The sequence below is a fragment of the Pavona decussata genome, unplaced genomic scaffold (assembly GCF_977016875.1).
Source record: "Pavona decussata unplaced genomic scaffold, jaPavDecu1.1 SCAFFOLD_37, whole genome shotgun sequence".
NCBI lineage: Eukaryota > Metazoa > Cnidaria > Anthozoa > Scleractinia > Agariciidae > Pavona > Pavona decussata.
The window spans coordinates 813,283-828,678 of NW_028145459.1; the positions used below are offsets into that span (position 1 = coordinate 813,283).

At 39.1% G+C, this 15,396-nt stretch overlaps 1 protein-coding gene across 7 annotated transcripts; it reads left to right on the top strand.

Annotated features, from left to right (window-relative positions):
• The first annotated feature begins 99 nt into the window (after positions 1-99).
• Positions 100-14,739, top strand: LOC146483896 (heparan-alpha-glucosaminide N-acetyltransferase-like). 7 transcript variants are annotated; one of them, XM_085105235.1, is made up of 20 exons: positions 103-618; positions 2,538-2,683; positions 3,369-3,478; positions 3,646-3,749; positions 4,510-4,579; positions 5,360-5,396; positions 5,630-5,662; positions 6,091-6,138; positions 6,618-6,673; positions 7,727-7,803; positions 8,330-8,360; positions 8,671-8,810; positions 9,895-10,010; positions 10,897-11,018; positions 11,277-11,403; positions 12,091-12,177; positions 12,427-12,501; positions 12,632-12,702; positions 14,125-14,237; positions 14,363-14,739. In XM_085105235.1, exons 1-20 carry the CDS (start codon positions 570-572, stop codon positions 14,542-14,544), a joined length of 1,794 nt encoding a protein of 597 aa, XP_084961361.1. In that variant the 5' UTR covers positions 103-569; the 3' UTR covers positions 14,545-14,739. The 7 variants fall into 7 exon arrangements, with proteins under 7 accessions (XP_084961364.1, XP_084961365.1, XP_084961366.1 ...); XM_085105234.1 differs by having other exon boundaries at positions 104-618; positions 5,357-5,396; XM_085105238.1 differs by lacking the exon at positions 14,125-14,237 and having other exon boundaries at positions 100-618; positions 5,357-5,396; positions 12,632-12,749; positions 14,363-14,479.
• The last annotated feature ends 657 nt before the right edge of the window (positions 14,740-15,396 follow it).

Genomic DNA, 15,396 nt, shown 5'->3' on the forward strand with positions numbered 1-15,396 from the left:
AAAAAGGCTCGAATTTTTTTTTTTTTTTTTTTGGGGGGGGGGGGGGGTTAATTTTTGGTCCAGGGATTTTTTTTAAGGTTTTGTGGGAAGCCCTAGGGATTTTTTTTGAAGTTTTTATTTTTGCCCCCATTAAATTCGATCATCCCCGTCACCCACCCTCAACCCCGGGATCTCAAGACCTAACCCAAGGCTGGTCTTACCTGAATCGTTTCAAGCTACCGACGCCAATAACAAGCGAAGTAAGGTTTTCCGATTGAGTGACTAAGTTATTCATTTTACTTTGTCTCACATCGATTTCAGCTCTTGTCATCGTCCGATTGGCCTAGGAATAATTAGAATATTACTTGGCTCGGACCTATCCTAAAGTTAACTTAGCATCTATTGTAATGTCGCCCCTGACTGGATAAATATTTATTTAATATGGTATCTTTTATGACAGTATAAAAGCGAGCTGACAGAGGTCAAGCCAAGAGGTCACAAATTTTGGCGTCACCTATTCAATTGTTTCAGCTTGGCTCCATTTGCTGCATCTGAGCAAGAAAACCAATACTAAGCGACAGCTCTCAAACATGGTCGTCGGACGTTTCTTTGTCTTAATTTTCTTGCTGGGCGTATTTGGTAAGTACTCGATTGGACCTTTAGAAATCCTAGTTGCTCAAACGAAAAAGCATGTCTTGTTGTCCCGATTGTGAGAGCTCTACTGAAATGAAAGCGTCCATCCGCGTGCTATACGGAACTTAAATTCACATTGGATGTACATGTGAATCAATTCTCGGTCTGTTGGCACTTATATGGGCTTGGTCAGTATTCGTCAAGCAGTCTGTAATCGACTGAACAATTTTCTCTGAATGACTAACCAGTCAGGTAAAATTGAAGATTCAACCGTGATAGAATAGGATAGGAGACTGGATTCCAAAAAAAAAGGCCTAAAAACAATTGTAAAAGAAAAAAATGTTGAGTTCAACAAAACAAATTGTGTTTTATTAGCTCTGACCGAGCTGTTCTTGATTGAAAACGAATATTTGACTGGCTTTATCAGATGAAGCCCTGGAAATCGAGAGCTCTCGAATCTCTTTGCCGTGATTCGAGAGCTCTCTAATCTCTTTCCTGTGGCTGAATTAACAACAACAACAGGTTCTCTAGAAACTGACCCCCTTATCTCTTAGATTGGTTGAGTCGTTTATCTTTCTGCAACACCAGCTTCGAAAAGTTTTGCTTTTGATTTGAAGGTTACTTTGGAGATTCAGAAATGATTACAAAAATATTTTTCAGAATGCATGGCAATTTGATGTTTTTTGTGCTTTACAATAGTTATTTATTTACATGTCCATCACTCCTGACGGTCAGATTAGCCTAAACAAATATTTTAGCAATTTCCGTCTGAGCTTTTGTCGATAAATGCATGATAAATTGGAAAAAACGAGAGCGTCAATTCATGAGTCAATGATTTATTTTGTGATACACTTGCCCCATATTCTGTGCAGGTCCCATACAGTAAATTGAACTTGTCGCGTTCCCAGTACTATGGACACAGGGTGTTGTGTGTTCGCTAGGTCAACCACAGTGAAGTATAATACGGGCAGCAAGACTAATGCGTTTATTAGAATCACGCTGAGCCAACTATTTACAACACTTGAAAATGGAAAACACTGGAAAATGAAAAAAACGTCTAAGTTTAAAGAAACAAAAAACTATGAATTCAGTGCCGTAAAACAAAAGGGAAAATACTAGCCTGCCAGCAAGCTCTCCAATCCGAGACATAATAGAATAGTTTACTTGGGGCGCGAGCGGCGAGCAAAGCCGGAACCGCAAGAGCATCGGGGCTGGGGCGGGGCCGCTCCAATGCTTTCCCGGCTCGCTTCGCCCGCCGCTCCCGCCCTCGCTTGAGTCCCCTGATTGGATAGCTTGCTTGTAGGTCAAAACAAATATTACAAGAAAATTTACAAGCGTGACTTACGTCTGATCTTGACTCCTTTGAAATAAACTTAATCTTGAACTACGTGAACTCCTTACACTTTGAGCAACTCCGAACGACTGAAAAATGTGCTTGGAGAAAACGATCTTAAGCCAAATTTGAGAAAATAAACTGTTTCTTCATCCTGTCATTTGAAGTTTAGAAAACAAAATTAGCTAACAGCTTCTCAAATCATTAATAATAAGGAATACTTCAAAGCAAAAGTTTACCAAATGTTATGATAATTTTAATCACTTTTCTAAACCTGCTTCACGCTACCGATTTTCTTTGTTTTCTCTTCAAGAATCATTATCACTAAGTAAAGATTCAAGGAAGTCTTATTCATTCCAGGATTTCAGTGGCAAGGGTTTAACTCAACCTTAGATTTTCCCAGACCCGAAATGTTACGTTTAATGTTATTATTTAAAAACGAATTTGGAGCTCATCATGAAAAACGCGGACAAAAAAAGACGTTCTAGATTTCGATTGTATAGTCTATCAAACGACAAACGATGATATTTTTGTAACGGTGAAGGTAGTGTCAAGACCAACTGGTAACAGTGTTATTTTCCGTTAATAACAGGTTGTGTTCTCAATGACTCGACCTCTTGTCCTCAAAAAGAAGAAAAGTTTACTGGCAAGCTGAAAATGGACACAGCGTTTTTGAACATCACCTCTACCCTTAAACAACCCATAACGGTGTCAGGAATTTCTTCAGACTGTTACAAGGTGCATATAACCCAATTTATTACAGAGATGCTACCTTCTGCATATCTAGAATCTAAACACCTTTTCGTGTTTACCACTACCACCCCCTCCCCAATTCTAAACCCACGCCTGCCTCAAAACAGTCCTATCTCTCCATCATTCTAGGCTAGAACGGTCCAAATCGAGCCACCCCTCCCTACGAAAAATTCACTCTTCTAACCTTCCTGCAAAATCGGCCCGTTTGATTTGAGTAAAAGGCTGGTTGAAAGATGGCTTATTCGCTTAAATGCACCTAGGAACCGTAACATTAATTTAAGACACCTCGAAATTCGCTTTGGGGTAAGCGTGTTTCCGCACTTGCTGCACCCTTATTCCCACTTTGGCGCACTCGTATTCTCGCACTTGGCACTTGTCATATGCCATTGTTTCGAATTCTGAGCGGTTTATTATTATTCTGATTGGTTCGAATAGTTACTTAACTGTTAAGTATAACACTCAGTTCTAACTGAAAACAAGGCCAAAGATAAAAGACAAAGTACCTGACATAACTGGGCAATCGCAACAATCACATCAAACGCGACGAGCTAGTCACAGGTTGCTAACCGCGGGAAACTGGGTCGAGTTTAATTCTGGCGATGTTTCTGATTGGTTGAAGCGAATAGCACGCATTCCGTGGTCACTGACTCCGTCATTTTTTGTTTTGTAGTGTCCTATTCAGGAACTGAAACCTGGAGTGGTGAATAACACATTTATCATCGTGGACACACATTACAGTTTTATCCTTACGATAAACAGTGGATCAAAAAAGCTGTGCAGGTTTGTATGGAAACAATCTTGCTTTAAAATGATTTTGTCTAGTTTAAAAAACATAAAGGTTGAGATTATTGCAAGTCTTTTGATAAAACTAAGCCTTTTAAAAATGACCTTTATTTCGAAATGCCAATCTTCGGTTTGTTCCGTCTTTATAACCCATGGTTCCGTAGCTTGGAATATCTTTTTGGCGAGAGAGGTTGGTACGAGTACACAGTAAGACCGAATGATACATGTCATCTGAAAGAGATCAAGGCACCTGAAGACTCCTACATGCGTGAGTGAAAATAATTTGAGTGATAGCGTAATATCTATTTTGTACTGTGGCAAATAAGGGAGAAAAATAACGGACGGTTTCAGTATGTTTTTCTTCCGCGGACTGCGTGCACCTAAAAGAATAAAAAAGAGACAACAACAAACAAACAAAAGGGATTGTTGAATAAAATGTCAGTGAATATTGAAAAAAAAAACAACAACGACAATTTATTCCTTCGTACTATTCCCAGTTTGGAAAAAGTTAAGGGCTAAAGATCAAGAGCGCTGTATAATACAGCCCGAGGGTACAGTGTATTTAATAGAAGTTTGTTTATCTAACTGGTCTCGAGGGAAACAGTTAATTTTGTTTCTCGAGATTCTATCCGGGGAAACAAAATCAACTGGTTTCCCGAGGGACGTCATTAAGGACACACTGATCAAGCCGCACTCACTCACGCTCTATTCACTTCCAAGAGCGGTCAACATTCGCGTGTTACCGTCTGACGTCATAGTTCTCGCCAACCACGTTCCTGGGAGGAAGAGAGAGGACCCTGGCAAAGTCGTTGAAGTTTTGCAATGTTACACTCTCTTTAGTTTTTGGCGGCAAACAGTTCCATTGTTAGATGTCATGTAACTATGGATTAATCAATGAATGCGTGCGTTTTGGCGGGAACAACTTCAGCCATAAAACGAATATATTTATTTAGTTCACTTACTTTCTTTCTGAAGGAATGCCATTTCAGTTTACCCATGTTGAAGTATAGTGTATTTCTTTCCTACAGCTGTATGGTTAGCATTTGCTGTACTGTTTGGCATGGCCTTTTTATGGATTTTATTCACCTTTGTCAGAAGGTAACTTAATTTGTTCTGCAGACGTAACCCAACGGAACTCAGTGCCTCTGAGCTGGTGAACGTTATTCACCCTACAACAAGGAATGCGATTAGAAACTTGTTGCTTCTACATCTGTAATATAATGAAAAACTAAGAGTATCCTGCTGTATAAAAAGCGGTTAGTTTGCTTGATGTAATTCCGGATTCGTCATTTTACTTCAAGAATCATGGATCATGTTATTTGATTATGACTTTTGAGTCTGTGGAAGAAAGCCTCAGGTGTGATGATTCTAATAATTATGAAGAGATCTTCTTCATGCATGAGGTGCTGTTTTTGATGCATGCTACGCAAGGTGGATCTAACATTTCAGTGCGAAGAGGAAACTAGAAATTGTGTTCAAAGCCTTTCAATGAAAGTAAGTTTCCATGTAATGCGCGTGGTCTGTTAAATAACATTTTAATTTTCAATCTGCGCGCACATATAAGCGTGGCCTATTGCATGGTTAGGGCACCAACTTGTAATCTGGATGTCTGGGTCCAAATCCCTCTTTCATCACTTGGATTTGTTTCACGGTAGCTCCGTTTTCAAATCCAAGGCCACGCTATGTAAATAACATAATGGTTTGCCTCCCACCGGTTGGAATTTTTAAGAGCCGTAATGTTCAGGTTGTATAGTTATTTCATTTATATATAGTGTCCCCAATTAGCGCTACAGAGCTAAAGAAAGCGTAAGCTTAAATAAAATATTTTTTTCGTTATTCTGCTGTTTTGATGTGCTGTATGATTAATTTTTTTAGGAGGTGCGAAGCTAAATGCAAGAAAGGTACACCCGATCCGGTAAGTCAATACGATACAACTAGCCTGGGTTGCACAAAAGAAAGTCAATATTTCTAGTTGGCTACTTACAGTAACATCGTGATCTCTACCGCAAAAATAAAAACAGCCTTCACCAGCTTATGATTAACTCATATGACGGTGGGATTTCTTATGTTTCCTGTTCTGTGGTTTATAGTCCGATTGCGATAGTCGGCACTGTCTGATCAGTTATGAAGATATCTTTATCATTGCAGAGCGAAGCGGATGAGGGTGAAAATGCAGAATTGGTAAGATAAATCTAAAGCCGACCACCTCCTTCAAAAGATAATTTGAAAGAAATTAGTTCTGGCTTCCCAATTTCTTGATTTTACCAAATTTACCAAAAGCCGAGAAATTTCCTTCGCCAAGAGTTCAGTCATATTTGAACGCATAACTGCTGTGCCAAACCAGCAGTCTTTGCATTCGCAGTCACCACAAGTTACCAAAAATTAGCAACAAAAACAGGACAAATTAAAACAAAACAAAAGCAAAGTGAGAACATCACATCACTAAGCTCACCTCGATTCTCCCTGTGCTTCAACAGCAATAAATACAACCCATGTGGAATGGTCGGGAAATCAAGTTGACTACAGAATATCTTATTTTTCCACCGGCATCTTATAACGATAAGATTGAACATAAATTAATTATGTTCCATTTATCCATTCATCCACAGAAAGCTTCAGGGACGATGGAATCTCAAGCCCCCGAAGAGAATGCAGAGGTAAGAGCGTCCAGGATCGCATCAACTCGGCTTCTTCTTCTCCCAGTCAAACAGAAAGGTCAGGGAAAACAGGAAAATTATGTCCTCTAAATTTGGAGTTATTTCATAATAACGGTGTGCCCACGGAGAAGTAAATAGTACAGCACTGTCTCGATCGGTGAATGGTATAGCCACGGTGAGGCTTTGAGTCGCGCGCTGTTTGTCTTCAGCAGTTAGAGTAAGAATTTCTCTCTGAATCCCTTCATCGCAAAAGAAATCAGTCAAATTCTTAAAACATACTTTTTATTACGAGAGCATTGACACCGGGAAGGCTCAACAGTGGAAGTATCATGAACGTCCAGCATTGTAGTTTGAAGGGCAGAAAGTGGATCAATTGTTTTCATGATTACCCATAGTTACTTGTATCGCTGTGTCCATTGTTGTTGTTGTTTTGTGAGTGACCTGCACAAAGTTACTCGTTATAAATTGTTTTTCTTCAGACTGAGCTGAAACCTTTGGTTAAGAGGCGACTGAAGTCACTCGATACATTCCGAGGGTAAGTCAAAGAACATGTTATGCGAACCAGTGTGTTCCTTTGCGCTAGGCGAATTTGTAACACTCTAAAAAAGTCTGTCCCTAAACGCAAACAGGCTTTTACAGGTCAAAGATTTTTTTTTTTTTGAAAACTTGTAACAAAGAATTATTTATGTGCGTTAAGGGCCTTCAATGTATACATGCAAACGTTGCTTCACCACTTTTGATTCAGCCTATATAAGACTGTCTGTCCAAAATGGCATTGCTATATCATTGCCTCTCTTGAAGGAAATTCTAGGTGGACTCTCAAAAGAAAAGAAAAAGGATGAAATAAAACTAGAGAAAACGAATTTTGCTCTTATGAAGATAAAAAATATATATAGGAACTACCTAGTGTGTTCTACGTCCTAAATTTAAAATGTAGCAGAGACTAAAAGATGCCGGAAAATCAAGTTAAGGGCACTTCCACAAACTACAATGGTCAACCGTGCAAAATCATTTTCTTATCAATTCAAAGTTTCATTGTTTTGTTCTCAGTCGAAAATGATCCCAATCAGCAAAATTTCATTGTTTCCCAATATCTCGGCCACCTTCCACATATCTTAATTTTTGAGTCGAACGGGAATCTGCCCGGTGGCAGATCAAAAATGCGTCTGTCTGCATGAGTGACCGAGGAACTCTACACACACCTAACAATAATAAATAGAAATCAGTTTATTTCTTGACGAAGCTGTTGATCAAATATTCTTTTGAAATGTTAATGTTTGGAATTTAATCCTCGTGTGTTAAAGTTAGAGAGAATTAATTGACTACGAAGCTTTCCGTGGTATTATCATGGCTACATCCACGGTTGTTATATACAAGGGAAAATGAATAATATGCTACAAATAAAGAATACATTGTGACGTTTTTATGTACAGTTTGCATGCTTTGCAATGTGATGGATCTTACATTTATAAACTACTGTCTAAATGCTCTCAAGTATCTTTTACCCGATGGTGGAGTTAAGCTATGTTTTATCTGACACTCACCTTCAGGTTCTCATCTTATTTTAACGTGCTGTGTGTTTTGGTAGAATTGCCATAACGCTGATGATCTTTGTGAACTATGGAGGTGGTGGATATTATTTTTTCGGGCACGCCGTATGGAATGGTAAGCACGTTTCGTACTTGCAAACTGAGGCATTTTGTTCAATGTTACCAGTAATAGCTATAGATATCTAAAGATGTTAGATGTTTTTGCCTCAATCCCTTTTCTCGTTTCTTGATGAATTAACTTGCTCTAGAGTTTAGAGGTAACATGGCTAACAAAACTTGACGTCTTTATTTGTATCTTTGTGCTAATCTCTGAATTCGCGACTCTATGTTCCCTTTTCATTGATCAGTAAGAAGATGATATTGATGATGATGATGATGATGATGATGATGATGATGATGATGTTGATGATGGTGATTATAATGTCGAAACTCAAAATCGTTCGTACACTTTTCTAACGACTCTTATGCAACTCAAGTAACCATTCGGGCGTCATGTTAATTAAAAACTATTTACAGGAGGATCCTCATCTAATAAGCCCTAATGGTTTCTGGAGGATTCTATGCCTTTAATTAATTATCGTAATTGTTGCAATATTCCGCGTGATGGTGACGATAGCTTTCTCTTTCTTATTCACCTGCAGGACTACTGGTTGCTGATCTAGTGTTTCCATGGTATGCTCCTGTCCTTTTGTGTGACTTACGCATGATCACGATTGGGTGTATCTTTCAGTCAATTATATTTTGTTTAATTTTAAAAGTATTATATACAATGAGGCGGTACAGAATATGACTGTACTTCACACAAAAATTAAACAAAATATAATTGACTGAAAGATACACCCAATCGTGATCATGCGTAAGTCATACAAACAGTTACAACAACTTTATACAACTTTATTGCATCTGGTTTCTTTACGGGTTGATACCATTACCAAATTAAACGTATATGTGTTGTATTTGTTGCTATTCTTGTGCATTATAAGTTTATCTGGATAATGGGTGTCTCCATAACTTTATCATTCCGTTCGTTGCGGCGCCGAAAAACAAGCAAGTTGAAGATCGCTTATAAGATCATAAAACGGAGCATTATCTTATTTGGATTGGGCCTATTCACCAGCAACTGTAAGTATGAATAAAATAAGAATAAAGTTTCGATACATCTATTTAACAGACTCGTACCCAGTCCCAGTCGCTATTTACGTGTTTTGTGGGGTGAGAAGATTGGATACGAGGATAGATTGAGGCGCGCGGTGTCATGGCAAGAGGCGAAGGAAAAATAGCGACTGGCAGATTTCGATCCAATATGGCGTTCGTCCGAAGAGTGATTTTTTTATTGTTGTGCTGTGCTGTAATGGCTTCTTCGCGGGAATATTCGCGGGAAGACGGAATATGACTGTGATACCAACCTTCGATCCACATTTCACCGAAAGAACTGTCCAAATCACCCACATCGTCTTCCCGCAAATGTTCCCGCGAAGAAGCCGTTACGGCAGCACGACATCAGAAGCCAACAAAAAAGAAATCACACATCCGACAAACGCTTTAGCTCGTTAAATACCAAACTAGAACCAGCAGTGAATTTTGACTGCAAGAAATGTCTAAAATTACTCCGTTTTCTTGAAAAAGAGCACTGCATGGATCCACGCACGATTACACGGATCTGTCAAACGAAATCTGCCAGTCGCTATTTTTCCTTCGCCTCTTCCCATGACACCCCGCGCGCCTCAATTCATCGTATCCAATCTTCTCATCCCACAAAACACGTAAATAGCGACTGGCTACGAGTCTGTCTATTCAAGTTATCATATATCCAACCTAAGCGAAAATCACTAGAGTTTTGTCCTCGTATTTCCGTCATACGTCGAACACCTTCAGAGTTAGAGCCAGTGTGTAGCACTGGTTTCTGGGAAAGTCCCAAGAATTTACCCATCCCGATGAATTCCTTATTTATTAATTGCGTTGATTTTTTAGTGCAACATGTTCAATATCTTTCATAAAATGGAACCCCTTTACCTTTTGGTTCAGGTTATAGTTAGAATCAGATACTAATTCGTCGAAAAACTCTTGTCTCTAATGAACACTCGAGTGAAATATGGTCGGCTTGAAAGAGTGGTCAGTAAGGGTGATTCAATTCTATTTTGTATAGCAAAAGATTCCTTTAATCCTTTAAGTGTTTTTATCTGACGTGTTAACTTAATTTCCTCAGATGGTAATCTGGAATTTTATAGAATTCCAGGAGTTCTTCAGAGATTTGGAGTTTGTTATCTGTTTGTCGCCATGATGCAGTTACTTCTCAGTCCAATGGATAACAAAGAGAAAAAGGTACCCAGTAATCATGATAAAATAAATAAATAAATAAATAAATAAATAAATAAATAAATAAATGGGATTTTCAGTGGCACATCCACGGAGTGGTTCTTCTTCCACTGTTTCCAAGTCAAATTTAAATTTGGAAATGTTGGTTTGTGTAAGGGGGGAAAACCGGAGTACCCGGAGAAAAACCCTCGGGAAGAGGGAAGAGGGAAAAGAACCAACAGCAAACTCAGCCAACATATGGCGCCAACTCCGGAATCGAACCTGGGCCACATTAGTGGCAGGCGGAGTTCTCTCACCACTGCACCATCCCTGCTCCCTCCAAAATAATTACACACACCTACCGCGGTTAAAAAATATCTAAATTGAACGCGGTCATTTTTCAGATAGCATGCAGTATGTACTGGTGCCGTCAAGAATATCATGAACTCAGAGATAAGAGTTGTGGATCTCTATTCTCTTTAATTTACGTAATGTTTTACCAATGTGAGGGAAAATCGTTCAAACAGTATTAGTAACTGAAGTGCACAAAACATCGAAATACGCTTTGTTTCTTTGTATGTTGCGCCTAACATTCAGCATGCTACGAGTACAGGAAAAGGGAAAAAACGAGTAAAACCTATGACCGTCCGCTCACCAGTCTAATTACCAATGCTCTATAACCGAATTACCGCTCGAGATCAGGCCTAAAGAAAGATGTGGGAAGCTACAATAGGTCACAAGTAGAACTTAGAATAAAGTCCTATGTGCTGCTAAGTATGTATGTATGTATGTATGTATGTATGTATGTATGTATGTATGTATGTATGTATGTATGTATGTATGTATGTATGTATGTATGTATGTATGTATGTATGTATGTACTATTTATATAACCCATTTGTTTGTTTCCTAGGGTCGATGGTGGCACGTGTTCCGTGACGTGTATGGCCTGTGGAAGCAGTGGATCTTTGTATTTATGTTACTCGCTGGTTATCTTGCCCTCACATTTGGAGTGAATGTACCAGGATGTCCCAAGTAAGGGATAAATTCGTCCCTAAAGCCACAATCCCTCTCAGTGGGCGACAATTCCTAGTATCACTGATCAAGGAGAACGTGTGATTAGAGCGAGACTAAAATGTGGATGGCACATGTAGCTCACACATATATGATCGAGTTCAAAGTGTCAGAACTGAGAAAAGAGATTCCAAACTCTTACGTATTTAACAATCTTTCATAACTTTTGGAAAGAAACTATCCAAGTAATGTGTTCATTTCGCTCTTTTCTATTTTCAGGGGATACACCGGACCAGGAGGCATTGGAGAGGGTTTTCCAGGCGCATATAACTGCACCGGAGGAATGGCCGGCTACATTGACAGAATAGCCTTAGGGAAACATATTTACAGGTTTCCCACCATCAAGGTGGATAAACGAATAAATAAAATTTTCATTAATCACTCTCCATAGTAAGAGTCGGAGTTGGTTTTGTCACCATCCACCCGCCCATGCTCTGATCAGGCCTATTCCAAGTGGTCCTTTGGCGTGTCCATTGCCAGAGCCTGAAGGATGTCCCGTTGCGGTCTCAAATATGACGGATAAATGAAAAGAAGAAAACATTGTCAATTTTCATGTACTCCATTACACTTGCAGCTCCCTTAAAAACCAAATTATAAGCATTTTGTAACTCATACCAAGTTTTCAAATTTGTTAGAAACCAGGATTTATCATGACACATCGACCACCCACGTACGCATAACTCGTTCATTCATATATTTTGCCATTAACCAGAAATACAACAACAGTATACAGAAATTTAAAGATAATATACAATCTTCCTACTAAATTAACTTATAAGACCTTACAAACTAAAGATTTGAGAGGAATTTACTGCATTAATCGATCAAGCAGTCAATCAATGAATTACTATTTATCACACGTATCTACAATTCACGATCAAATTGTCTATTTTAAGAATTGACTATTACTCTACACTGCGATTCCTTATCGGTAGCTGTTTCACAAGCAGTTGGGCAAATGGCGTCGACTGACACGGTCAATCTCAAGCTATCATTTTCTCTTGTCAAGATTAATGTTTTTCTTTATTTGTAGGATCTTTACAAAACTACCCTCCCATTTGACCCTGAGGGGATCCTCGGATGTTTAACCTCAATCGTTCTCGTTTTCTTTGGAGTTCAGGTAAACATTGCTTTCTTTTATTGATTTTTGTTAGCAATGCTACATTTCGGTGTTCTAGCATCATTCTCAAGTAAAGTAGTGGATAGTGAATCTAAAAAAAGGGTAAATTTTTTTTTTACATTTTTGTGAGCTCCCGAACAACCGTTAAGCGTGCCGTCACAGCCTACCGTGTCTTGGATTTTTTTTGTTTTGTTTTGTTTTGTTTTAATACTCAGTAACCTGTTTTCTCTTTCTTTGCTTACTATTCAGGCTGGGCATATTTTATCAATCCATTCAAAACATAAGCCAAGGATGATACGATGGCTGATCTGGGCAGTTCTCCTGGTGAGTGTGTCTTGACAAGTACATTTGTAAAACGTTGAGTCATTTAGCCACTGATCTGTTAAAGGAGAAGGGTGGAAAGTGAACGCCTTGGGGTTAACTCTTTCTTCATATTTTATTTTACATTTTCTAGACTGCAATAACACTCGGTCTGTGTGGAGTTTCCAAGAATGAAGGAATTATTCCAATCAACAAAAACATTTGGTGAGAGCATAATCTCCAGTGAAAAACGTGAGAGTGTGTACATTTAGGTTGTTACCAAGAATGTTTGTTTGTCACAGGTATTTATTCAATCATTGACACAGGCATACTCAGGAAAAGTAGAACCCGAGTTCTCCCAAAAGGGGTCGAGGTTATAAAATTCATATTCCTAGTTCAGATGTTCTACCACCGAGCTACAGGGAACTCGTAGGAGCTAAGGCCATTAAACTAGGTTCATGTGACAAGCATCCTGCATAATGCTAGGATTGGAATGTCGATGAGTCGCGTATTGGCGCATTGAAAAAAAAAATGTGGTATCTTTTAATAAGCGTGGTGAAAAAATGATAAGATGTATTTTCCAGTCAGTGTACACAAGCATATTCGGGAAAGGAAATCAGAGTTCTCCCAACGGGAGTCGAAGGTTTGAGCTTACGTTTCATTTGGTTTGGTAAGATGATGTTTTCGTGTTACTCTACCGAATTTCAATACTCACAGTTTCCGGAAGACGATACAGAAATGTCTTAAATTCGTTATCCTGGCGAATGTCCCCCTGTTAAGGGAAACATCCACTCCGACAACAAATTGACGGTGAATTGTCGGAAATAGTTCCTAAATTCTAAATTTTACTTTAAATAGCAGAAATGACATTCAAGTGTGCTAGAAATTAGATATAATTATCGCCTGTTTTGGATTTTAAATCTCCCGGGCGCCGCCATTTTGGATTTTATGACGTCATATGGTTGCCGCTATTGTCAATAAGCAGAAGTTCTTTTGTGCGAAACAATTGAGCAACCGTTTTACGTCATGAAATCCAAGATGGCGGCGCCCGGGAAATTTGAAATGAAACATAGACGATAATCAAATTCTGTTTTGTCCGACACAGAAATACTTCCATGTTTTCCAACGAAATTTGAAATTAGATTGTATTTTCAACAATTTAACGTTAATTCATTTAAAGAGTGGAGGTTTCCTTTAACCATTTTCGTAAGCCTGGCTGTTGTAAAATTCTTAAAATTGCAGACATTTGCATATTTACCTAACAAGTTGTTTATTCGAGAGTTTATTCGTCCGAAAAATTTTGTGTAGTAGAACGACAGGCAAGTGTCCGCACATTTTCCAGAAGAAAAGTAAATGTAACCAGCCACTTCTTTCCCCGAGGAAGTTTGGACAACCTGACAAACCAGTAAAGGCGAACATGCAAGTTGACAACGCAAGGGTCTTCCTCAATGTCCCTTGATTAACATGCATAGCTTTTCTCTCCTTATGGAATTCACTCTAGACCTCAGAGCTCGGTTTGACTGCGCAAGAGCTCTGGGGTCGAGAATGTGTGGATTTTATTCTGCTTTTGACTTGTACTCAACAGTTTGTTAGAGTAGACCAGTTTATGTGTCCTTAAGAACCAATTTCGCAAAATGTTGTTTTCAGGTCAGTGTCCTACATCTTGGCCACTGGTGCAACTTCGTTTTTCTTGTTTGCTGTATGTTACCTTCTGACAGACGTCCTCGATTTGTGGAACGGTGCACCCTTCTCCTACCCAGGTAACTTACTAAGATGACTTTGATCCAGAGTATAGGCCCTTTAACAAAGTTGTACAGGTGCAGGGAGAGGTGCATGTGTAGAGAGGAAAAAACAACGGAGGATTTATTACGATTTGTCTTCATAGGCATGAACTCCATTGTTGTGTACGTGGGTCATGGTATTCTGTGGAGACACTTCCCATTCAGCTGGGAAATGGATGAATACGGAGGCCATGGAGAGAAGCTGGCCATGAGCATGACGGGAACCGCTCTTTGGTGTCTTATAGCGTATTATCTTTTCACTAAGAACTTCTTCCTGAAAATTTAGACGTTGTACCAGCCCTGCGGTATTTTCATACCGTATCACCCCAATTCTGAATGGGCGCTAGGTGTTTTTTTTTTTGTTTCATTTGCCTGATATCAGTCCGTGATATTTCATTGGCCAGTTTGCTGTTGTCATTAGTAAGACCAGGACGATAAAGTAAACAGCTTTCAGAGTAGCCTTATTATCAGAAATCTCCAACAGGTTACTTAGAAACGAAAATATGTTCTTCCATAACGTAAAAATGGTCATCGACTAATAATGTGTATGTGTAAGAGTAAACGGCAGTGTTGCATCAGTTGCATATTTATAGCTTCCCCAAGACTGTAGGGCAGTGTTTCTGTACCAGTTGGCTAGAAATGTCTTTCCTTGAGATGAATGAATTGTACGTGCAACCCCACCCACGAGTTACTCTTACCACGAATATGGCTTAATCGGCTAAGTAACTGAGTTACGAATGTTTGGTTTTATCAACCGAGTCGGGAAGGTAATATCGCCACCGTAAAGATATTCAAGAGCTGATGTTTCAAGTGTTAGACCTAAGTCAGAGCGAATCCATTCATTTGCTCTGAGGAAGGGCTAACGCTTCACACGTCAGCAGTGACCATGAATACCTTTACAGTGGCCAAATTACCTTATAAACTCTGTTGATAAAACCAAACATTCTTGTCCACTTCCCACCGACGCAACACCACAGTTTCTTTGGAATCTAACCGCTTAAGTAACAGAGTAAGACATAAACTTGGTAGTAACTTTGTAATGGCTGCTTCAGACATGAAGAGACTCTTTGATCAATAGTTTTGATTAACTTGAGTCAGTTTTCTCTTGTTATCCTTTAAAAATGATCTAGTATGTACT

Coding starts and splice junctions, on each gene's coding strand:
- LOC146483896 (XM_085105234.1), top strand. CDS start 570: ATGGTCGTCGGACGTTTCTTTGTCTTAATTTTCTTGCTGGGCGTATTT. Junction 619..2,537: donor TTTCTTGCTGGGCGTATTTG/GTAAGTACTCGA, acceptor CGTTAATAACAG/GTTGTGTTCTCAATGACTCG. Junction 11,404..12,090: donor ACAGGTTTCCCACCATCAAG/GTGGATAAACGA, acceptor CTTTATTTGTAG/GATCTTTACAAAACTACCCT.